At 41.4% G+C, this 25,978-nt stretch overlaps 1 protein-coding gene across 1 annotated transcript in view; it reads left to right on the forward strand.

Moving 5' to 3' along the window:
• The window catches only part of ELAVL4 (ELAV like RNA binding protein 4), a 92,553-nt gene that overhangs the window by 41,963 nt on the left and 24,612 nt on the right, over positions 1-25,978 (forward strand). Inside the window, 1 exon segment of the mRNA XM_036026063.1 lies at positions 25,418-25,521. Coding sequence (XP_035881956.1) covers positions 25,418-25,521 — 104 coding nt within the window.

Genomic DNA, 25,978 nt, shown 5'->3' on the forward strand with positions numbered 1-25,978 from the left:
ATTCATGGTGTTGTTCCTTGTTTTCTAAAGACACATGTTTAAACAAGCAGATTCCTTTACTGAAAGAATGCTAATTTGGTAGTTCACCGAGTGGATTTGAATAGGAGTGACAGCTTCTAAGACAGCCTTTAATTTGGTATACAAAACCAAAATTGTCAACTTTGGTTTGTTTAGCACCCTCTCCAGTACAAGCAGAGACGTACAATAGCATCTGAGCTTAAAGAAGAAGCTTATGGGTTGAAAGCAGAAATATAATTCAGGCATAAATTTATAATTGTGCATTTTTTAAATTCAGGCCAAAAAAAAAAAGAATTTTATTTGCAGAGAACTTATGGGAATGAGGCAAGGAAATATAGAGAGACCGGAGATATTTGCCCTCATTTGGTAGCAGTGTTTAATAAAAGTAGAACTTGTGGTTGTAAAGAGTGCTTATTAAATTCTTCATTTACACTACCTAATTAATTCTAGCATTTTAAATTAACAGTGAAATTGGTCCCTGCTGTACCATTCCATAGATGCAGCATATTTCCTCCATCTACCCGTTGTTCAGGTTTAATTGGCTACACTAAAAGTCAGAGAAGGAGGAGAGATGGGACTGTGGGGAGGTGGGGAAGGAGTGGGAATCCCTGTAGCGGAAGACCCTCTGAGGCCTACATTTGTGGGTGAGTGACAACACAGGCTGGGAGAGGTGAGGTATCACACCAGGCAAATTGAAAGGCTGCTGCTGGTGGTTCAGAAGTCAGGGTAAATGACATCATAGGTATTTTTGTTGCCCTGATTTTTAGCATCCCAGTCCCCCCTTTTCCTTCAACACCTCCTACAGATCTCAATGCATCTCAATCCTGTGAAGTTTATAAGAAGTTCTAAATATCCAGTGGGAGGATTGGGGGATGGGAAGTGGCAAAGAGATAAGAATTAAAGATTAAGATTTTCCAGCCCAAACTACTAAGAGAATATAATAGATTCCCTTAGAAGGTTATAAGATGATAGATAGATAGATAGATAGATAGATAGATAGATAGATAGATAGATACAGACGGACAGACTGACTGACTAAGGGGTGGGGAGAGGGATGGAGGGATGGAGAGAGGGAGAGAGAGACAGAGACAGACTCTTTGTTGATGGCATTGCCAGTAGACTGGATTCACTCCTGTCTGTGGGCTGTGAATGTATTCTGCATTTGAGAACACAGAGGGGAAATCTGGGCACGGACTGAAGTGTTGTGGTACTGAAGACAAAATTGCGGTCATTCATCAAGTACTTACTCTGTGCAAGGTACTTGCTAAGCACTGGACATACCTTATTTCATTTAGCACTGGGAACAGCCTCCATTTCTTTAGATGAGGACACTGAAGCTTAGCAAGTTTAAATAACTTAACAAGGTATCACAGTTATTAGTAGATGGTGGAGCTGGGAGTCACCCCCAGTTTCCAAAGCATGCTCTTATCCAGAAGCATGAGCAGGGCACCCTTGCCTGTATTAAATGACGATCCTGGCCCAACCCTCACCCCATAACCCAGTGAAATAGTGTGTTCCTCTGAGTAGTGTCTGCTGACCATCCGTTGGAGAGTCTTCTTAGTATGCACTATGGCTTTAAACAAGACTCTTGTGTATAACAGGAGGCAAAGATAACAATATTTATCTTCCTCTGGGAATGCAAGTCAGCCTTCAGAGTAAAGCCAAATTTACTGAAAGTGCCAGGTTTAAGATTCCCTTACAGTGCTTGTGGACATTTCTGTTACTTACCTACTCAAAAATACTAGATTTTCTTTTTCCAATTGTGGAAGGACACATCAAGGTAATCTAGATAGCAGGGAGGGAAAGCATATGTCCCAAGTTGCTGTTGTGTGCAGCTGTGAACATGTGATGGCCCGGGAGCCATGTCCTTTATTTTTCTCCTTCATCCACCTGCAACCTCCGCTGCTGCAGAAAAAGGGAAGTGAACAGCAAGGGTCGGCCCAACCTAGAAACTCAGGCAAAGAATACCAGACCCTCAGCAGAAACTATACTATTCCCATGGGCTACAGAGCATTGAATTTGTTTCTTATTTGGTTGTTTTCTGTTTTTTCAAGCTTTGGACTGCATCACCGAACCCAGGTTCCTAGCTGATCAGTGTTTTGGGGAAGGAAACACGGCTCAGGCAACATAAGAGTTAGGCAGCTCAGGGTACGTCTTAAAGCCAGCAAAGCTGGAATGCCAAATTGCACTTTGATAATTGTCTATCTTGTTATCACCTTGCTCCAAAATGAGTAGAGAAAGGACAAAAAAGTAACAGAAAATCACCCAGAAATAAATTAGTATACAATGGCAAGCAGTTTTTATCTGCCCATGTAGAGTGTGTGATTATTTGCATCACAGTGATGAAAAGAGAATTCTTTTTTTTTACTTACTATCAGTCTTTCTGTACCCATGAAGTGTAGTTCTTACGAGTAGTCTTCTACCCATTTCAGGCAAGTGAAAGCTTTGAAGGGAGTTTTGAAAGGTTTGAAAGCTTTGAAAGGGAGTGTTGAAACTGAACATCATTAATTACAAAAATGAATGTATGGAGTGACTGGTTTACAAAACAGACGATCAGGGCTGTGGTTGGTTGAGAAGGGACTGGACCTATCATGGAAGGTTTGAAACATGAGGTTCAGATTTAGATAGAGGGAAGAAAAGCAAAGGAAGACAGCTAAAATTCCAGTTTTAGTACAGAAACCTTTCTTTTCTCCTGTGATTTGGACGAAGGAAGTAGAGTCGGGATGCACCTCTTTGGAAACAGCAGACTAACATGAAGCAGCCTTGGCACATAAAGTTGCTTAATTTGGGGTCATGCCAAAAAAAAATGAAGTTGGTTAGAAGTTGCAGCCCAACCAACAAAGGTAACACTTCCCAAACCTCACCTCTAATACATCTCTTCATTTGTTCCTTTATAACACATCTTTAGCTTAATTAATGCCATCATTCAGTGGAAAAGCAGAATAAGCAAAGAAGACCTGTGGACAGCAGGGTGAATACTTTGTCACTGCCTTTGTACCTGGAATCACATCTCTGATTAAAGGAACCGATTCAGTTTTGATTTGGTGACACTGGGTAACTTCCATTCCTCTGGGGCTTTCTAAAAGTGCTAATAATTCTGTGTGTCCCTCTCCACAGATGAGATGTGGGGTGTGGATGACAGCAGTGGGGCCGGGGGTGGTGGTGTGTTACAGCACTGTGGCCAAGAGGCATCACGTGGAATACAGTCTCTCTGGTTGAGGAGGGAGAGGCGAGGGAGGGCTGTGGGTTGTGTTATGTTACCTCATACACTTTTAAGGAACTGAACCTATAGGGACACTATGGGAATTTGATTTTTACTTCTGAGATAGCTTTATAAATAATAAAAGGCTTTGAAAAATCCTAAAACACCTAAGTGCTTTGAATTCACTCTTGCAATGTGCATTTAGCCCTAAGGTGAGTTTACTGGCATAATTTCTTACAGCACGCAGCAAAGACAAATAAAATGATAGCAGCAGCTTTTGTATGTTTCTGTATACCCTATGTGTGTTCTGGGCACTGTACTAAATGCTTTAAAAAGAGTAGCTCATTTAAATAAGTAAATTGGGGCAAACAATATATCCTACAAGGAGTTGATATTTAAAATATATAAGGAACTCATACAACTCAATATTTTAAAATGATTTTAAAACATGGGCCTAGGACCATAAATAGACATTTTTCCAAAGAAGACATACAGATGGTAAACAGACACATAAAAAGATGTTCATCATCACTAATAACCAGGGAAATGCAAATTGAAACCACAATGAGATACCACCACACACACAAGAGTCAGAATGGCTCTTATCAAAAAGATGACAAAAACGAGTAGTGGTGAGGATGTGGAGAAAAGGGAATCTCTATGCACTGTGGGTGGGAATGCAGATTTGTGCAGCCACTGTGGAAAACAGTATAGAGGGCCCTCAATAAATTAAAAATGACATTGCATTATGACCTTTCCCTTCTGGGTATATATTCAAAGAACATAAAAACACTCATTCAAAAAGATATGTGCATGTCTATGTTCATTGCAGCATTATTTACAATAGCCAAAAAATGGAAAGAATCTGAGTGTCCATTGATAGATAGATAAAAAATACATGCACACACACATATATATACATATATATGTATTGTGTATATGTATATATGATAAAAGATATCATATATATGTATACACATGTGGTATTGAGCCATAAGAAGAATTAAATATTACCATTTGTGACAACATGGATGGACCTAGAGGGTATAATGCTAAGTGAAATAAGTTAGACAGAGAAATGCAAATACTGCAAGATTTCAGTTACATGTGGAACCTAAAAAACAGAACAAAAAATAAAACAGAAAAAGACTCATAGATACAGAGAACAAACTGGTGATTGCCAGAGGGGAGGAATGTGTGGGGGTGGGGGACAGGTGAAAGGGATTAAGAAGTACAAACTTCCAGTTATAAATAAGTCGCGAGGGTACAACGTACAGCACAGGGAATATTGTCAATAATATTATAATAACTTTGTATGATAAAGGTGGTAACTAGACTTACTGTGGTGATCATTTCATAATGTATAAAATATTGAATCTCTATATTTATGCACCTCAAACTAATAGAATATTATATGTCAACTATAATTCAATTAAAAGATTACTTTAAAAATAAATAAATAGTAATTTGGGATTTCTTCAAATTCATTATAATGGCCATTGTTTACTGAGCACTTACTATGTGCTAAGCATTATGCTGACATCAGTAGATGGAGTTTCATGTAACCCCCAAGATAGTTATTTTACAGATGAAGAAACTTGAACTTAGGAACAAGTGAGTAATTTGCACAAGATGACTTAGCTTCCAAATAGGGAAGCTGTGACTTGAACCCAGGGCTTTCTGACTAACAGTGAATTGTTCACTTTATAGTTTAACATTGCTAGTTTTTCTGAAAATACTAAGCTTACACCTCTCCTTTTCAAACCAACTCAGCCTATATTACTTAGGAAATGAAAACTTTTATTCCAAGGGAAACATAACTAGAGTTCAAAATCTTTTGTTTTGGAAAAGAGCACACTATGCATTTAAAAACTAATAAATACTAGTGGGTTTTTTTAAACTTATTGAAAGAGGTCACTGCTTACCTGAACAAGGAAGAATAGATTTGGAGTGGTTCTTAACTTTAGATTTTGTCTCTTCACAAAATACTCTTACTATATTCACCATTTTTTATTTTCAAGCACCAAACTGAAGTGGATGTTGCCTTAAATTTACACATAGCTAAAACCCAGCCTCAGTTATGCATATCCAAGAAAATCCCAAGATATTGATGAGCTAAATAAATTTTTCTACATCAGAGGTATATTTGTTAGTCATAGGAAGGATGGAGGATATAGTAGCATTTATCAGTACAATTTTGTTGTTGATTTTACAAATGTGCTTGGTATAGTTCAATGCATCTCCTGAATTCAGAGGAAAATCATATAGATTTGCATCTGTCATTTTATTTATCACCTCTCTGCAGTCATCTTATGGGTACTTCACTAAGAAGAGGAAAATAATTTTGATTTGTTGACTTGGGGAGATGTATTATGAGGGTGAATGGAAAATTTTTAGGTATAGAAAGGATTTGGCAGCCTAATGGGGTTACAAAATGGGAGAGCAGAAGTCTGCCTTATTAAGAGGAATTTGGAGAATGTCAGAACGTTAAGTGCAAACAGTAAACCGTGATCAGTGTGCCTCTTACATCCCCATCAAGGGCAATCATAGACCTCCCATCCTCTCTAATTAGGACAGGTTAGCAAATGAGTGAGGCTGTGAGGTTTAGAGTTTGTACAAATACATTCTGCTTCTATTGACACAATTTTTTCCCCCAGGATGGCAGTAGTCAGGATTACAGACCAGATTTGGTTGGTTTTGGGTTTTGGTTTTTTGGGGGGGTTTTTTTTGCCCCCTGGCTATATTCCCCTTTATCTTCCCTTCCAAATCAGACAATTCTACCCTGCTCCCAAACTCAGATAACCTGAGGAAAGTATTCTCACATCCCAGGAGAGATGTCTCAAAGGATTTTTACCTAGGATGTGAATCAGGCCTGGGTATTTTAAGGATTTTCTATTTCTGTACTTTAGCTGACTGTATGGTTCCTAAGACCAATCAATTCCTTGTTCACTGAGCCTCCTCTCCTTCCCCCAACACATACACACACCCCCACACAGAGTCATTTGCTCACTCCCTCCTTCTCTGTACAATGACCTGGTTGATTGAGACTAGGAACTAAGCAGGGAAGTAACGTCAAACTGAAATTTCCACACATTATCTAAAAATGTAATTCATCAGCTTCAGGGTAGGAGGAAAGTGCTTTCTGAAATGTGTTAATGGGAAATTCATTTCTTTCTTGCCTTCTGTGAGATGTGGTAGTGGTGATTTCTTTTTTCAATCTACACCCCACCCTCATTCCACATCTCTCTTAACTGCTCTTAGCTGATGAACTCCATATGTCTTTATTCCTTATAAGAACTAAAGATCTTTGAGTTGCCTTTTCATTTTTTTCTACAGTCCCCAAATTGAGTTTTGATGGAAGGAGATGTTTCTACTTCGGAGATAAGATAAAATTCAGATAGAGACCATATATTCATAGAAGGCTTTTACATTTATAGAACATTTTCAATCAGCCAACAGTATTTATTTGTGTCCGCCCTTCTCAGACCAAATAAAAGCTATTCCCTTTCCTTCTCTTCTCTGAAATTCTGTACCAGGGTCCGTGAGGAAACCAAAGAGGGTAAGACATAGTTTGTGCCCATGTGTTGCTGCTAGAAAAGTCAATGAGTCAGGGAAGCCAGGACAAGTCCTGGGGCTCAACAGCAGTCTACAGGGCTGGAGGGACAGGGAGCCTGCTTAGAATGCATATCACTTACACACCCACCTTTGCTGTTTCCTGGCGGCTTTGTTTTGTTTTGTTTTGTTTTGTTTTTCACCATGGCCCAAACTCTCCCTTCTTGACCCTGGCTGTTAATTTCATTGGAAAGACAGCACAGAAGTGCTGTGACAGTACAGTGAAGTTGGAGGTTTGATGAAATGCCTATTATGTGTCAGCTATAGTGCTAGGCATATTATATATGTTATCTCATTGAAGCTTTATATTAGTTATGCATAATCAGTGGCATTATTCCCATTTTCCAGGTAAGGAGTCCACAGCTTAAATCAGTTAGAATCTGTCTGACTGCGAAGGCTGCAGTCTTTCTGTTCCCTCACCACTCCTCCTCTGCTGAATGAAGGAGACATCCGCCATAGGTGTTCAAAGGAGAAAAAGATGACAATGGGCTGGGGTCCTCAGAACAAGCATCAAAGAGGAGTGAGCCTTCAATTTGGTAGAAAGTGGATTGTAGGAGACAGGTCCATGCAGAAGAAGTAGCTAAGCCAAGCTTCAGAGACAGCTTCAAGGAATAGTGACTAGGACCATCAGGACTATTCTGTGGGTGGTGTTGGTGCCCTCTTTGTGTTGGAATAACTGAAACTCAGAGAGGATAAGTATTTATCTAAGGTCACAGCTAATAAGCAGTGGGGCTGAGATTTAAATGCAAGTCATTTGGACTCCAGATAACCCAACCTAACACAGGATAAGCAACTTTGCTAATAAATAACCTGACCTAACACAGAAGGAAGGGGACGATTTTCAGGTTTCCCATAGCATCTGTGATTTGAGGATCATTGTTTATCTCACTGAGGTCGGGTACGTGTTCTCTCTTCAATTTCTCGCTGACTTAGAAGTTTGGTTTTCTGCTTGGCCCTTAATATGTAGTTGGATGTCTGGTGAGATGCAAGGCCCCATCAACATTAAGTGGATACAGCTAGTTAGGGTAATTACTCTAATTCTTATAGCCGCTAATGAAATTTCTCATCACAAACATCTTGAATCAAATTAAATTATTTTATTGGTGGAATGAGCATAAAATGTATACTTAATAATCCCCAGTATTTTTCCTTCATGTTTGTTTTCAAAAGCTTTTATCTTTAGTCCTTCCTCTGACCCTGATGAGATAGCCAGTATAAGCAACGTCTATACTCATCTTAAAGATGACACCAGTGCAGCCCAAAGAAGACTTGAGTCAAGAGTACTTGGCTTCTTATTTTCCTTGCTCCTTCTTCCTCTCTTTTCTTTGCTTCTTTTCTGTCCTGCCCTCTCTTTCTGCCTTCTTATTTGTTTATATGCCACTTGATCCAAACATTATTTGAATTGACTTATAAGGTAATATGGAAAAGAACTAAAATTACCCATAGATTTTATTTTTTTACAAAGCAAGATAGAGCTAGGAAATAGGTATAGAATGGTAAAAGGAGACGAAAAGAAAATGTGTAAATTCAATGTGGCCAGGTGGCTTCTCTGAGAAGTAACAGACCACCCAGCCTAGTTTTCTTTCTGTTAAGGAAAAAGATATGGTGACGACCTTGGTCCCAGTCTCAAGTGGTAACCAGGCCCCGGCCCCACCCTCACTTCCTCCGCACTCATGGACTGTGGAGACTGTTGCCAGCTAGAGCACGGGGTGGAATATGAAGCCTGAAATCACCTCCATAGTATTTTCCTTCTTTCATTTTTCTTGCCTGAACCCGTGCTGGACTGATTGACTTGTTTGCCATGGCCAGAGCAGCAGTGACCCAGAGAAACTCCCTGAGTAGAGTCCCTGCTTCATTAGCATATGGTGTAAACAGTGTGCCAAAGCAGATGTTTAGAAGGGGCTTCCTTGCTTGCTGCCCTGAACTGAGGTGTTCCTGGCTCTGAGTCTCTTCAGCCTTCCCCCTGCCCTGCAACCCCGAGGCTGGGCACACAGGAACTTGAGTCTCTTGCCTCTGTCTTCCTGGTGAGGGTTCCTGCAGTGAGTTCTGGCAGGTTCCCCACTGCCCAGGACCCTGAGCTGGATAACAGAAAAATCGAATGTCTGCTCACTTCCTGGTCCTGACCCTGCCAACTGGAGCTAGTCCTTAGCTACCTTCTCTCTTCCCGGTATACCCCTCCGCCTTCCCAGTGAGACAGATCACCTTTAAATACAAAAGTAGAGCACTACCTCGGAGCCCCCAAATCCCTGAAACACCGCCCCCCCAAATGCTTTCTTGTTAGAAATACTAGACACAGTGAAGTGAACCAACCAGAAGTGAGACCGACTTTAATGAAGTCTTGCACCATCCCCCAGCCCTCATTCAGATGCATTAATAGGTGTGTGTGTGTAGCCTTGCACAAGTCATCTTATCCCCTTGGACCTTCATTCTCTCAATATACAGTAAGAAGATAAACCCTGACCCTACCTTCTTTAGACAGTACTTGTGAATTCCAGCCAGGTGACACAGGTGAGGCACTTGTAAATTAAAGCAACCTATAGGAGGGAGTAGGGTCCCCTTCTGTCTCATAACTCCTTCTGCCTTCTCACCAAGGGTCCTCGACCCCTGGGCAACAAATGGATAAAGAGAGGAAAGGGAAAGTGAACGTCTGTTCCTGGTTCAGTCCTCAGTTATGTGATTCCAAGTACAAAGTAAGGGACAGCATAGGAGAAAGCAAGGGAGCGTAATGGGAACTCACATGTATTAACCACTGCTAGATGCCATTTGTTTATATTTGTTATCTCATTAATCCTGACCACAACCCCTAGAGGTGATAGTGGCCCCATTCTTCAGATAAGGAAACCAAGGTTCCTGGAGTTTAAAGTGACTGACCCACAGTCACACAGCTGGCAAGTGGCCAAGCTGTCTGTGTACCCCTGTCCGCCTGACCACAAGCTGCTGCCAGCTGGGATGAGAGACCTTCCCAGAGGGTTCCCCGCATTCCTGCTCTTTCATCCTGAGTCCTGCATGTGCCTCTGTAGGATGTATTCTAGTAAACTTCAGAAATAGCCGCAGGAGTCATGAACAGCAGTGTTAGTGGTTCTGAAAGATTGTAAATGAAAGCCTTTGGTTCAGTATTTGAAAATATCAGGATGATTTCTGAGACTGTTTTTAAAATCAGGTCACTTTCATGAGTGGTGACATGATAAAATGGGAAGATCCACGAATTTCTCATTCTAGCTGTAGCAGTGGGGCTTTAAGTGGATTAAACAGTTCTGGGCCCCAGATTGGTGTGCATAAAATGGGGACAATAACACAGGCTCCCTCTGCCTTACTCTGTGCTGTAGCAGCAGATGAGCGGCTAACGTGGTGGTAAGTCCTTCTATGCTATACCAGTTCGGGATATCAAGTGGTCATCCAGAAGACAGGACATTGTAAGCAGGGGTTAATAAGGGTAAATCAAATAGTAATTCCCCATGATAAGCTAGCTTTGCTTTCTAGTCTGCCTTCCAGATGTTTTGTTCAGTCATCTACATGCATCTCAACAAAAGCTTATTAACTCCCTAAGACATCAGTGTCTAACTGTTATTAATGCTCAAGCTTATCAAATTACAATGCCACAGATCCTACTTGTGCCGTTAATATTAGATTTTGGATTCCGGTCTGTAATGAATGATTTTTCCTGCATGCATTGGAAAAATTAGTTAGCAGAGTTCATAAGAAAGTTTAATTAGCAGGCTGTTTGTGAAAATAGCAGTTGTGAGTCATCGTTCAGAATGAACTACATTTCTCAGGGTTGTATTTGTTCCTCTGCTCCTTGAGCAGCCAGATAGGATCCTTGTGTTTGGGAAACTGGTGTCTGCATGCTGCCCACTTGAAATGAATCGTGTTATAAACTAATGATAAAAACAGCACATTTTAAAAGCCAAAGAGGAAGAGGAGGTGTGGGGCGTTGTGTATTTATGTATGTGTGTCTGTGTCATCCAGGGGAATGGAATGAACCTGTTGTAATCCAGGGCTGTGGAATGCAGGGTAGCCTCATGATTGGAGCTAGACTGCCTGTATTTGTGTCCCAGTTTCACCACCTACTGACTGTATGACAGGCAAATGCTTACCCTCTGTCCCTCAGTTCTCTCCTTTGTAAAATAGTATATTGATAGGATTATTATTAGTATCAATATATGTAAAACAGCCCTGACTGGTGTGGCTCAGTGGGTTGGACATCATACCACAAACGGAAGAGGCACCAGTTCAATTTCTGGTCAGGGCACATGCCTAGGTTGTGGGCCAGGTCCCTGGTTAGTGACATGCAGGAGGCAACCGATTGATATTTATCTCCCTTTCTTTCTGCCTCCCTTCCCCTCTCTCTAAAAATAAATAAATAAAATCTTCTATTATATACATTAAACACTCAGCAGCACCTGACATATAGTAATATAATTTTTACAGCAGTTCTGTGAGGTGTACGTATTATTAGCCTTATTTTACAGGTGAGGGAACAGGCTCAGAAAGGTTAAGTAATGTGTCCAAGGTCACACAGCTTCTAAGTGGCAGAGCAACATTGAATCCATGTTTTTTTGACCCTAGAGTTTCTACTTTAATCTGCAACACTATGCTTCCTCCCATTGTCATATACCTAGTTAGCTATTGATAGCTAATGTGCATGTGTGTGCCTGTATGTGCACACCTGTCTGTATGTGGTTTTGCTTGGGTGTCCATACAGCCAGACAGTTATGTTTTGTTTTATCCTTGGGTCTTTAATTCTTCTAGTGAAAATCCTTGAGCTCACTGCATGCTGATTACTGACACAAATGAGCTAGAGTCAAACTCGTACAACTTATACTGACATGAAAATATGCCCTCAGATGTCTGTCACCCTCCCCACTATATATCCTTGTCCTGTGACTTCATTATCCCAGAAGCAAGTCTATGTGACATGCTCTAAGAAACAGAATCATGGAGCATCACAGTGAAAGGAGGCGTTAGAAGTATTCTCTGGTTTGGTCTCCTTGTCTTCTGCTGGCTCGTCTGGTATCTCAGGAACCTTAGCTCAGAGTTGCGGCCCAAACTCCTCCCCCACCTGAGGGTAATTAATCTTGAGACAGTATTCGGTTCTGTGTCAAAGAGTGATGTTCATTTGGGAATCCCATCTGAAAGTCTTTCCCAAAGATGTGTAACAGGTAATATGATTTTTAAAAGGGATTCTATGACCAAGTGAGTTTGGGAGACTGAAGTGAACCAACTGGAAAAGAGGTTTCATTTTACCACTACTTCTTTGAGTCTGTGTTAATGTATATTATAAATCTTAAAAGGAATGGTGTAATGCATAGCATTCATTACCCAAGGAAGCTTTTTTTCTTCAGCATTTTGTGGACCACACATCTGTGTTAGGGGTGTGTTTGTGGGTAGAAGGGAAGTAGGCAGTTTGGGACAGTTTCTACCTGATGGCCTCATCTCCTTTGTTAAGAAAGAGGTGGCGTCCTCTACTGCACACGGGTGGGCAAGTGGGGCTTTGGAAAGTCTTACTGACTCTCAAGGGGAACAGAGGAGAATGCCGTGTGGAGCCAGCTCTGTACCACCAGCACAGCCCTATCACACGGTAGGCCTTTTTTGTTGAAAATTACTGAGTACTGAGCATTTCCTGGGCATGATTTCAATTATGGGTTCATTTGGTTTCCCGATTATCAGGGTGGCATTTCATTTTCTGTTGCCCGAAAGAGCTGAGCCATTAGAAAGTGTTTACATTTTGGGATTCTCACACACATTCCCAGGCACTCTGTCATTGTCACCTCTCCCACGCACTTGACTCAGCGTAGTGAGGCTGGTCACACTTGCTTGGTGTAGCCATTCCTGAAGAAGCCCTTAGCTTTAAAAAAAATCAGAAATGGCTTCACTCCTCAATTCCTACTCCACAGACTCATTTCTGCATGAGTTCCTTTGTGCTTGGGTTTTTATTTCTTTATTGTGTCTGTTTCTTGCCTACCAGCTGAGGGGTGATAAAAAGGGAAGACACACTTTCGTTTCTTGTTTCTTTTCATTTTCCTGGATATGGAGAATTTCTGTCTTTTTTAACATCCGTTGGAACTGAACTGAGCTGTCAGACCGTGGTTGCGAGCGTCACCTCTGGTACTTTACTATCAATGAACCTCTTGACGACAGGGATGGGGTACTCATCTCTGCATCTCATACAGCTGTTAGTGGGACATCCAAGGCCAAAGAACCTCAGAAATGACACACTGACAAAATCTTCAGACAAGGTCCTTCTCCAGCTCATATTTGACATCCTGACTTATCTCTGCACGAACAAGGTATTTATCTCATCTCGTTCATGGACTTCCTTTTACTTCAGGTAAAGGCAGTTTTAACACATTTATATTCTGTCCATATTTGTGAAGCATTTACCTTGCGCCAAACCCTCCGACATGACTTACCTCCTGTAGCCTCCATCTGGACACGATGACAGGCGCCTCCACACATCCGGTGTGAGAACAGCATCTGATGGGAGGTTCAGAAGCCGTTGTCTTGGTGCCTAAATACAACAGCTCCTTTTACCCATGGACAGTCTCGTTTCCCAAAGGCTAATTACACTGTATGTAATTAGTATGAACCTGGTAACTTATTCTACCTCTTCTTCCTTTGTTGCTAAGCCCTCATCTAGCATTGGCCACATTTCTGGAATCACCTGTTGGTTGACACCCATTCTGGGTGGAAAATCTTGGCTGTTTGGTTTCCAGACTTTTGTTTCATTGAGAGTAAGCCAACCAAGAATTAAGAGTTTTGGTCCATTTCTCTGGCTAGCTAGGAGTTTGCCAAATTCCTCCTCTTTTTTTTCAACCCTTGTCAGAAATATTTTTAAATGTGTGATTATTCTTTCCTACCATATAATATTCTGAGCATAATGTAATTGCATGTTGTTTAGATTAAGAATGTTCCATTGCCCAGGGTCATCAGTCTGAGCGTTTGTTTTTCTGTGATCGGTGCCGATGGTAAGGTAGTTGTCAGGAGGCTCCTGTTGTTCCCGGTACATTGTCTAGAATCTATTTTACTTTGATTTTCTAAGTAATACTTGGTACTAACTTTTAATCTTACAAATCTCCTTTATTTTTTGAACAGACAGAAGAAAATAGGGTTCACATTAGTTCCATTTTTCATTTATTGAGGTTATTGAAATGTATTAAGAACTGTCGTTTGCGGCAACTTATTTTATAGGACAAACTAAAAAAAAGGTTTTTTTCCCTTTTTAAAAATTTTTTATTGATTACACTATTATAGTTTTCCCAATTTTTCCCCCTCTAACCCCCTTTCGCCCTTCCCCCGAATCCTCCAGCATCCCCCCCATGTATTTCATGTCCATGGGTTGTACATATAAGTTCTTTGAGTCCTCTGTTTCCCAAAAGAACATAGTAAAGCCTCAGAAAGACAGCTAAGTGAGGAGGAGATTGCCAACCTATCTGATGGAGAATTTAAATCCCTGGTAATCAAAATGCTCACCGATCTCTGATTGAGCTTGGTCAAAAAATGAAAAAACAAATGAAGGATAACCAAAGTGAAATATAGCCGAATGTTCAGGGAACCAACAGTGATAAAAAAAAAAAGGTTTTTAAAAACTCCTTTCAGAGTTGTTTGGTTGGTTTTCCTTGTGAAATAGTGTAACTTTGTAGCTGGTCCTTTTTTCTTTGAGGACTGCTGGAAATCATCATGTGCACTTTGTGAATTTCCATGTGCCTTACCCAAGTAACAGAGGTGTTGTTTTACATCTACTTGAACAATGTGGTTTGTATCTCCTCTGAAATCAGAAAATACTATTAAAACCTGTATGGGGTTTGGAGCCACAGATGGTCTTGGGATCTGAGACCTCTGGATGTCAGGCTCCTTGATTGCAAATGGCAATAATACTCACCTTGTAGGGTTGTTTTAAGGAATAGATAAGATGATAGAATAAAGCACTCAGGTATAACAAAAAAGATAAATATGTACTAATTAACTAGATGTGAGGAATTCTTTATAATATATATGTATATCAAGTCATCAAGATGTATGCTTTAAATATCTCACAATCTTATTTGTCAATTATACCTCAATAAAGCTGGGAAGGAGAAGAAAAGCACTCAGTACAGTGACTGGCACATAGTAATCATTAAAAAATTATAACTATTTTTGATACTGTTCATTTGATTACTAAATTCATTTATTTATCCATTAAACATAAATTTATTGAAAGCCTATTATGTGCCAAACATTGGTCATATCAAAATTAGTAAGACCCCTGTCCCTGCCCTAGGGAACTTAGGGTCAACTGAGAAACATATTTAGTTTGACACACTTATAGTGAATGCCCACTGTGGGCAAGTGTTTGCTTGCTGCCATCCTGATGCCACATGAAGAGTTCTCAACTCTGGGGAATTACATCTACTTAGGAAGCCAGGATGTATGTAGGCTCTGGAAATAACCAAGTACTGGCTCAATGTAATTTTAAATACTCTGGGAATTCAGAGTAAGGAAGGCTGAGGCCTGTCTTTTTTAATAGTGTTTGTTGTTGGCAGAGAGCAAACACGCTCAAAATTTCAGAAGTCTAAATGACTTCTGAGTCTCTGCCAGAGGTGTGGGGAGATCTCACGTGTGCGTCTGAGCACAGATTCAGCTTAGAAGCAGCATTGACAGTCCAGGTTGGCATCAACAGATCTTGGCCTTCTGGAAGTGACAACTATACAATCAGTGGCAGTGCTTTTTCCTGAAGGGATAGGTGCTCCTGCTGTCCCATCCCCCTGGAGTGCTCTTCTCTGTCTTTTGTTGGGCTGTCTCCTACCAGTCTTTTCAAATTAGCCTCAGCTCAGGTATATCCTCCAGAAACCTCTCACCCTCTCATTGTCCTAACACTTAACCATACTTGTAAGACTATCATTATTGATTTAAAGGTCTTACTTTCCTACTAGACCATGAACTCTGTGTTTCTTCGTTGGTCCTCAGTTTCCAAATCTGGAGAAGGGGAGACTTGAAGATGATTGATACTTAAGTCTTTCCAAGGCTGTCATTCTGTGATGTACCAGCTCCAGTCTGACAGACACACCAAGTTGGAAGAAGGGAACCAAATACTTTGGGGTATATGTCAAAATTAAATGGAAGAAATGAGAACTTGGAAGTAGTACTAGAAAACGCAGCGTCCCTCAAAGTCTCAGGCACATTGTCTTGTGTCAGGGCAGGTGTTTAGCACACAGATGAGCACATACGAGGTCTGTCTGGAAAAAGTCCAGCCATTGTTAATATAATGAGAATAGTTTGCACAACCTGGCAGCCAAGGAGAGTGGACAGGAATGTGCATGTGTGAACATGACAACTTCACTGTACTGGTCAGTGAGGGTGGTAGATGCCATCGAGTGAGCATGTGTACTGTGTGGCTGCCTCATTCAAAATGACTGAGCTTGAACATTCCTCCACGGAAACTATTTGGATGATTCAGAAGGCTTTTGGGGAAGATGCAATGAGAGCAGAGCAAATAAAAGTGTGGCACAAATGCTTCAACAATGGTTGAGAATCTTAAAAGTGATCCACATTCTGGATGGCCTGCAACAAGCAGGACACCTGAGAATGTTGAATGTGTTTGGGCTGCAATCAACAAAGCTCAGTGACTGACTGCAAGAGCTAGGAGCTGAGCTGAGGATTCCAAAAACTACCACATCTGAGATTTTGATGCAGGATCTTGGCATGAAATATGTCGGGGCAAAATTCATTCCTCAGCTTCTGCTACCAGAGCAGAAGGAACATTATGCTGCAGTTGCTAATGACTTGATTCAAACTGCTACCAGTGAACCAGATTTCCTCAAGAAGGTTCACAACTTTGGGGACTGAGGCATCATTGTCCCACATACAATCTTTCTTGTATCTTGTATCTTCTTCAGTAAATATCTCTATTTTTCATAATGTGTGGCTGGATACTTTCTGGACATATCATATTCAGAAAACCAGGGCACAGCTGAAAGGCCAGCATGGGAAGGCAGGGGTATGGCCCTGGCTATTATCCTCTGGCCAAATAACCTGGGTTTGTTACTTCTCCTTTCTTGGCCTCAGTTTCCCATTCTATAAAACAAGGATAGAAATGCCTGCTTCAGAGGTTGTAAAGATTTAACTAATGGCCCTGGCCAGTGTGGCTCAGTCAGTTGGGCATTATCCCACAAAACAAAAGGTTGCTGGTTTGATTCCCAGTCAGGACATATGCCTGGGTTGCGGGTTCAGTCCCCATTCGGGGACTGGGAGGCAACCGATGAGAGTCAACCAATCCATGTTTCTCTCTCACATCAATGTTTCTCTCCCTTTCTCCCAACTTTCCCCACTCTCTAAAAATACATATTAATAATAATAATTTAGTACCTTAGAATCTTATCACTTACTTACCAATTGCTTACTTAGAAGTAATCTTATGGGTCAGTTTTGCTAACTGCTGTAGCATCTCCTGATAAAATGTAAGTCTGGCTTCACATTTACCATAGTTCTAGTCGTGGGACCCTCCCCACCATACAATGCATCCCACACCCTTATAAAATTATTATTAAAAAGTTTGTTCTTTTATCAAAGCAAAAATCTACTCCCTCTTCTATTGCCTGATTCTCATTTTCTCCCTGGGGACCTCACAGAGTAAATCTACCCCTGCCTTTCCATGACAGCCTTTTAAGTATTGGAAGAGGCTTTGAGTACCTCTGCAGTCTTCTCTCCCTCACACTGAGGCCCACAATCTTTCAGGTATGTCCCATGGGAACCCGTTCCACACCTCTACCAGCATCTGCACACAGGTACTGCCCTGGTAGAAGATTTGCCACTCTTTCTGGTCCCTTTCTGTTTGGTATATGGGAGGCTGAGGGTGATTTAAGAGCATGCAAATATGCATATAAGTAGATAATATTCAGTCATTCAACCAATGGACATTTTCTGGATGTCCAAAAATGGCCTGGTCACTTTGGTAGGTCTCTGGGGTACAGAGATGAATAAAATGTTGTTCTGGCCTCCAGTTGCCCTCTCTCCAGTGGGGAATAGAAACACATTAACAGATCATTTTGACAAGATGTGTCAGTGAGAATGTTCACCTGGTCTGTAAGGCACAGGGGAGGGGGCTGGAGTGATTTTCACACGTGCCTTACTCAGCAGCACTGTAGAATCAGCCTGAAGAAACCAGGGTTGCTCCTTTCCCCTTTTCAGTCATTTGACAAGTGCAGTGGTAAGTTGCTCTCACATTCACTTGTGCCATTGCTCCAACACACCAGGCATGCTCCTGCCTCAGGGTCTTTGCATTCGAGATTCCCGCTGCCCAGAATGCCCTCCCCTCCAATGGGCATACTGGCTGCCTCATTTCCCTCAGGTCTCTGCTCTCGTGCCGCCTTAGCAGTGAGACTTTACCCGAGCACTGTGTTAAAAAATTGCAACCCCACACCCCACACTGACTTTCCCTTTTCTTTGCTTTATTTTCTCCCCAAATTCACCATCATCTAACAAACTTTGTATTTCATTTGTATGTTTCTTGTCCTACTCCCTCACCCCAAATCTGATGCTAAAAAAACAAGTATTTTTTGTTCTCTGCTATATTCCCAGTGAACAGAACTATGCCTGACCCATAGTAAATGTTCAATAAATATCTATGGGATAAATTAATATAGTGCTTGAATTCAACACTCAGGTTGCAGTCTCTTGCCTTGATAAGGGAACCCTATCAAAAGTCTACTCTTTCTTCAAAGCCCAACTCAAATGCCCACACCTCCAGGAAGTCTTCCCTACTCTGCTCCATTAAAGTCAGTTTCCACCTCCTCTCTGTTCCTACATATAGCTTTAAAGGAAAAAAAAAACTAGTATATTTATTATTTTTGTTGAACTGTAATTAATTCTTATATCTGTCTTTCCCTTCTACATAGAAGTCTCCTGAAGGCAGGAATAAATTCTTGGTTATTTTGAGGTCCATTCATTGTATCTAGCATGTAGTAGGTGCCAGTTATATGTGGAATTTGTGTCCCTATTGCATTATGTGCTCCAATGTAAAAGAAAAGCATCAGATCCATTCTGCACCTTCAAGGAGGTTGGGCCTCATTGAGGAGATAGCATCCTTGTAGGCAGTAGTGTAAGGCAGTGCCTACTGGGTCTGGGAGAAGGGTGAAAAGGAGTCATCTACTGAGCATCTGTTATATGCCAGGCACTTTATGTGTATTATCACTTCAAATAACTCTATGAAAATAAAAGTAATATTAAGTCCATTTTACAGATGAAATTACTGCAACAGAAAGGGGCAAAGTAGGAATGCAAAATTTGAAGATGAAAAGAAATAGCCAAGCATTAAGAAATTCTGAGAGATTTCCTTTCAGAGCTTCCTTTCCTCGTGACTCTGGGTAAGATGTGTAGGTGCGGGAAGGTTAATTTAACTTAGCCAGGGTCACATAGCAATAGGCTGACAGTACAGTTCTTACGAGTCCCCAGGTGATGTCAGTGATGCTGGTATAGGGATCATACTTCGAGCAGTAAGACTTTAAACAACTGTGTGAACTACTAAAAGAAAATAAATCCTCTGACTAGTTGGCTTTGCAAACACTGAGTTTGCAGGAGAAATACCAAGACTCAGAGAGTTTACATGTCAACTCTCACATAAGTGGGATGGGGCGGGACAGAGCCAGGGTTGCTCCAGCATCTCAAAGCATCCCAGTCAGTGTTAAGAAAGGGAAGAGACCCCAACATAGGGTGTGTGTCTCCCTTGGAGTTCTTACCTGATGCCAGACACCCTTGCACAGAAGCCAGATCCCACAGAAAGTATGAGCTCGAAAGTCCCAGAGTTGGGTTCATGTGAAACCTAGCTCTATGGAGCCTGCTTCCTGCTTGATTTTTGGTAGGTTATTTAACATGTCTTAGTCTCACTTTCCCTATCTGCACAATGGGCTGTATGTGCCCATATCACACAGGATTAAATTGGGTACTCTTACAGGTCATTAAGCATAGTGACTAGCATGAAGTAGGCACCAGTGTAGCTGTTCTTCGTCCACATGCTAATGTAGTTAATCCTCACAGTGATCCTTTGATTGTGAGGATAAGGGATTATCCCTGTTTTTCCAGATAAGAGAACAGACTGATGAAGCTTAAATGACTTAACCAACATTAGACAGAAAATATGGTTTGAGCCACACACATGTATATATGCAGTAACAGCCACAGAGCTCTCTGGCCCTCTTTGGGGTGAGTTCAGGTAAATGTCAAGGCAACCAACAGCCAGGAAAGCCACCTCAGGACTGGCAGGGAGGGGTCCTGGGACATGGAGTTGGCTGAGGTTAACCAGGCACGTGGATTCCCGCCACACAGCTGATCTTAAAGTGACTGGGGATTTTATCATGTGCTTTGAGAACAGAATTTCAGCCTGAGCTAGGGGTTCTAACATCCACAAAAATTCCTTACTCAACTCAGAAGTTTTCATCAACAGCAGCTACCCATCTGGCTGCCCCCTTGGGGGCTTTGCAGATGAGGGAAAGTAACTGTTAGGTTTCTGGAGAATGACGACTTTTGAAGACAGAAAGAGCAAGCTGTGCAGGTTAGCAGTGCAGAAATGCTGAGGTTCCTTCCAGCCAGCCCTGCAAGGGGACAGACAGCATCTCCACTGCTGCCATTAGCCATGAGGATGCCACATTCGGAGCCCTGCTGTCATAACCCCCAGGACCTCAAAGGCAAGAGAAAACACTTCTGCCCAGAATGACTGAGAAAATGAGGCATTATACTCAGCTATGATGGCAACCCTTCTCAGAGTCTGAGAACATGTTTAAAATGTTTAACACAAACTATCGAATGTAATCTGCTTTTTCTTAGGTGATTCAAAAAGCTGCAGAAGTATTTTAGGGCCTCAAAACAGTTGTCAATGGCATTTTAGTTGATGGAGTAACTGTGGTTATGGCACAAGGCACTGGACTTGGAGTCAAAAGATCCAGACCAGGAAGTCAGCAAACTATGGCCCAAAAGCCAAATTGAACCCACTGCCCATATTTCTGAATAAAGTTTTATTGAAACACAGCCACACTCATTTGTTTACATACTGTCTGTGGCTGCTGTCATGACAGGGACTGGAGGATCCACTGATGCTGACCTATTTACTCTCTTGCCCTATGCACACAAAATTTTGCCAACCCCTGATCTAGACTAAGACCCAGCTCTGTAATGTAGGGCAAATCACTGTTTTCTCTGAGCTTCAGTTTCCACATTCATAATATGATTATTATCTCTCCCACAGGACTGTTGTGAGGATCAAATGAGACAGAACAGGTGGGAAAGCACTTTGGAAACTCAGAATTTCTGTGGAAAAGTGGGCTGGGCTGGTTTTTATCATTCACCTGAACCGTGCTGGAGGAGAAGCCACCCAGGACAGTTTTTGTTTGTGTTTTGTTTTCCAGCTCTCCCTAGAGTCAGCTTATCCCCCAGGTACCTACTCTCTTCTCCCCTCAAACATAAAAGCATCCTGCTCATATGCTTCCAGAAGTGAAGGATTAGTACAAATGTGTTTATCCATTCTTTCACCTAGCGGATATTTGTCAAGTACCTTCTATGTTCAAAAATGCAAACTTTTTTTAAATCCTCACCCAAGCATATATGTATTGATTAATGAGAGAGAGAAAGACAGAGATAGAAACATTGACGTGAGAGGGAAACATTGACTGGGGATCGAACCTGCAACCTTTTGGCCTATGGATGTTCCAACCAACTGAGCCGCTCAGCCAGGGCCAAAGATGCAAACTTTTATAAGCTAGTTCATGTGGGGAGAAGTGTTTGGTGTCTAAGGGGAGAAGTTAGGTATACAGATTATTATAACAGAGTAGAGATGCTGCCGTGTCACACTAGAAAAATACATTACACGTTTGCGTGTGTGTGTGCATGTACGGCATGTAAAAAACAAAATATTCAGGTCCAGATTAAGAAATGCTTGTTAATAAAAGAACCTGTTAAATACAAAACCACTGAAATGCCTTAAAATGTAGGCATTATATGTAACAGTTTTCCCTTGGAAACTACATTATGATGTTAAGTTTCTATCCCTAACTGCCAAGAGTGCATGTCTTTCCCAAGCATGGAGACTGGAGACCCCTCCCCCACGCCTGCGGGACAGGACTATCACAGACCAGTCCCAGGTAAGAGCTATAGGTCGCCTGGGCATCAGCAAGCCAGGTACTCACCACAGTTTCTAAATTTTGAAGACAGTCTTTATTTCATCAACTTTTCTTTGTCAATTTATTTATTGTTATGGATGATTCATTAAACATAACTTTAGTGATTTGCTCAACTTGCTATCACAATAAATTCACAAACTGAGAACAAAAATGAAGTTTAATTTTCTGTTCTAAAAATACTGTCACCATACCTATGTAGTCAAATCTTGCTCCAGCATATTTGGGAGGAAAAGAATAATGTAAAGACTTCATCTGAATGTGAGATGCAGGCGCACCTACACCTAGCTCTGTGCTGCCAACTGGGTCCCTTGGGCCTCCGCAGCATCGTGACTCTCTTGGTCCCCATGGAAATAGTGTTGGTATTTTCCGTGGATGTGTTTCATCTGTATTTATCGATGTACATTTAAATACAGAACTGCAAGTCCATAACCCATCACCAATATATGGCCACCATAATGAAGACATAAAATTCTTCCGTATTTTATTCTCTGCCTTTACTAAAGCAGTTTCTAGAAGAAATGAATCTTGGGCTTTCTACCTAGGGATTTAATCCTCTATAGATCTCTTTAAAGAGAATGTTTAGTTCCGCAGAGTACTTTTTATTAGACTCAGCTGGACTCTTCCTGTGATGGCGAGAGGCACGTGAAGAAGCCTATTTGTGAAATAGGTTAACCACAGGTAGCTTCACTGTGCTGCCAATTTATCTCATACCTTTGGATTCACAGGCAGGTCTTTCCACTTCTGTCCTCCTCTTGTTCAATGCCGTGTTCTGTTTTAGAGTTTGCAGTTCAGTGTTTTATATCAAGGAGGATCTCTCCTTGATAAATCATCTTTCCCTTTACTTTCTGAAATGCTGTTCATCTGGCTTTTACTTTTCCTAAAGCACCCTTGTTCTTGATATTAAGTGCAGTCTCTCTCTGAAGCTAGAGCATGTAATGATAACATAGTAGTGCTAATCGCAGCCGGATACTAAGGTGATGGTGAGTTTGGGACTGATACAGGCAGGCGGGTAGAATATGACTCAAAAGTCCTTTCTTGCACTTGATCTTTAGAACTTTTCTAGGCCCTGATAGTGTTTCCTTTCTCCTGAAGCAAAGCTCTAAAATAAAGATAAAATACAGAATATAAAATCATAGCCACACTAGTATTTTAGATTTCTATAAATATATGAATAATTAGAAGGAAAGATAGTAAGTATATCAGGGAGCACACATAACTGGTAGGCATGATAATTCTTCCAATAGTATTCCATCATTATGATGAATTACAAATTATTTGGATTTAGGTTGAGTGTTTGCAGTTAAGTAGTGAGTGCTTTGCCTATATTTTTTATTTTAATTTTACACAAATTAAATTTAACTGGATAGGTTGACTGTCCTGACCTGTTTTCTTGAACTCATACCTAAGGTTTATCATTGAAATTATTGCTTTTAAAAATGTCCTTTAAAACAGCTCAACTTGGCATATGGCTGTTTAAAATAAATAATTGTAAAAATATTTTAGTACATTAGTTTTTAAGGTTTCTCTTATATTCAAGGTAAATAGGACTAATATATGTGCATGATGAAAGTGAATTTAATCAGGTAAATTTAGTTAGGCTTGTTGAGGTAGAGCCAAAGTTAGGATAAATGATGTTTTTAAACTGATGAAATTAGTGTCTTTCTTTTTTTTTTTTTGGTTTGCAAAATTTTTCTTGGAACATGTGGCAGGGTCTTGTAATTTACACGCACCTACACCTCTCTCTCTCTGCTTACTCTTCTGTGTACACACACACACACACAAACACACGTGCAAATACACTGCACAAACACCGTGAAGTGGGAACAGAGGGGTCCCAGCAGCTGGAGGGCACTCAGCATTCTCTCCTCCTTTTTCAGGTACTGATTCTGGCCAGTGAAGGGCACACCTGGCAAAGTTTGCTCTGCCCCTGTCTTCTCCTACTCCCACTCCCTTATTCCAAAACACAAAGGAGTATCCTAGTTAAAAAAGTTGTTATTTGTGGGTTTTTTTTTAAAAAAATGCATCTGAGTTTCCTCATGATTCTCTTCATTTCCTTCCTATGAAGGATAATAGAGTCACCCATTTTCAGATCCAGAACCAACTTGTTTTCCCAGGTTCCCTCCCACAACCAGCCCAAACACAGACATTTACCAGCAAAACAGAAGCTGTTGGAAAGAGTTTTTGGCTGCTGAATTGGGCTCCTGTCACCAGGACATGGCAGGCTCTTGGCTGTATTGTCTCCCCACCCTGGCCCCTGCACTCCAGGGGAGTGCTTTATGTAATCAGTCCTCCTTGACGTGTGGCGTCCTGTCATTTTCCTCCCCTTCAGCTCTGCCGCCCCCCACAAATCACTAACATTGCCTGAGAAGTTCAAGCTGGTTTTGCAGCCACCCTGAACTCTCTGTTTCTTAAACGGTATGTCAGAAAATGTAGTTTCCTAATGATATTTCTGGCTGATGACACATGGCAGAGCTGATGGACTATTTATAATCAGTGGCACAATCGCAAACACATTATTTTTATTTCACTTAGAGGAGAGTCCTGTCACTTGCCACCTCTCTTTGCAGACAAGTTGAAGCCATCTCCACTGAAAGGAGCTAAATCCTCTTTGAAGTTTCCTTTGCATATTCCTCCCTTAGGGTTAGGAGCTCCCCAGTTCTTTCCAATAGAACCCACCCCTTTTTTGATGTTGTGGGGCTGGGGTGGGTGATGGAGGTAATGAATGATTTGTTGCAACTGCTTTAAATTCATGCCATGCTTCACTATAATATCTCTAGTCTTGCTGCTCAGATCCTGCTACATTCCTCTGAGGGGGTGTGGCTGGCATGACTGAAGCAGCAGACACAGCTCCTACATCCAGTGCTTGCCCCAGTTTAATGGGACTGAGCATAGCGTAGCTGTCATTTGTTGAGCAGCTACTGTGTTCTAGGCAATGTACTTGGTAGGAATCTTACATACAACATCTCATTAATCCTCAAACTTGTATGCAACAAGTGCTGCTATTCCCAGAGAAGAGATATTAGGGAAAACAAACAAACAAACAGGAGATTAAATGACTTGTCTCCAAAGTCACACAGCTGATAGGGAAAGCCCGAGGACTCCAGTTCAATTCTTTTCTAACAAATGACACTTGTTCTCTTTCTACTGCCCTGTCCTGACTCTCCCCCATTAGACGGACATCTGTGTATACATGGTGTGTATGTGCAGGGACACTTACCCATTCCCAGCCTGGGCAGCTCCTGTGAGTTTAAAAGCTGACTGAGTGAGGCATGAAAGAATTTGAAATTTCTCAACCTGGTAATAAACCCTGGTATAAAAGAAACCATATGCTAGAGGAGGGTTTGGATTCACTGCAATATGAAGTGTTACCTCTACAAAGATATTGAGCTGTCTCTCTCTCTTTCTTTCTTTCTCTCTTTTTTAAAAAATGTTTCCACAGGACAGAGTTTAGGGTATGGATTCGTTAACTATATTGATCCAAAGGATGCAGAGAAAGCCATCAACACTTTAAATGGACTCAGACTCCAGACCAAAACCATAAAGGTAAGAGGTGATATGCTGGCTCCTGATTGGGGAGGTGTTGGTTAATTTCATCCCTTTGATCTAATAAATAAAGGCTATCAGGGAGCTGGAGGTGATGTTCTTGATTTATTCAAAGAACATTTACTTGGGACACAGATCACTACAGAACAATGAGGTGAGGGCTGAGTTCATGGAAAGGACCACGAGCTGTGGGACCTCCAGTCCGGAGGGCAGATAGGGCGTTGGGATGACTACCCCACCTAGAAGGCTTGTGAGCCTGGGTCTGCAGAGACAGCCAGAGCTGAGCTCTGGGAAGAAGGAAGCTGTTCCAGGCAAAGCTGTGAAAAGGGACATAAACATTGTGAGTGGGGACCAGCACTTGGAATAAATAGTGTGGCTAAGTTTGGATGGGGGGGGCGGGGGCCTCATGTGCCAGGCCGAGCAGGTTGGCTTTACCTAAAGGTAGAGAGGACCCTCC

Source organism: Phyllostomus discolor, chromosome 5 (genome assembly GCF_004126475.2).
Source record: "Phyllostomus discolor isolate MPI-MPIP mPhyDis1 chromosome 5, mPhyDis1.pri.v3, whole genome shotgun sequence".
Lineage (NCBI taxonomy): Eukaryota > Metazoa > Chordata > Mammalia > Chiroptera > Phyllostomidae > Phyllostomus > Phyllostomus discolor.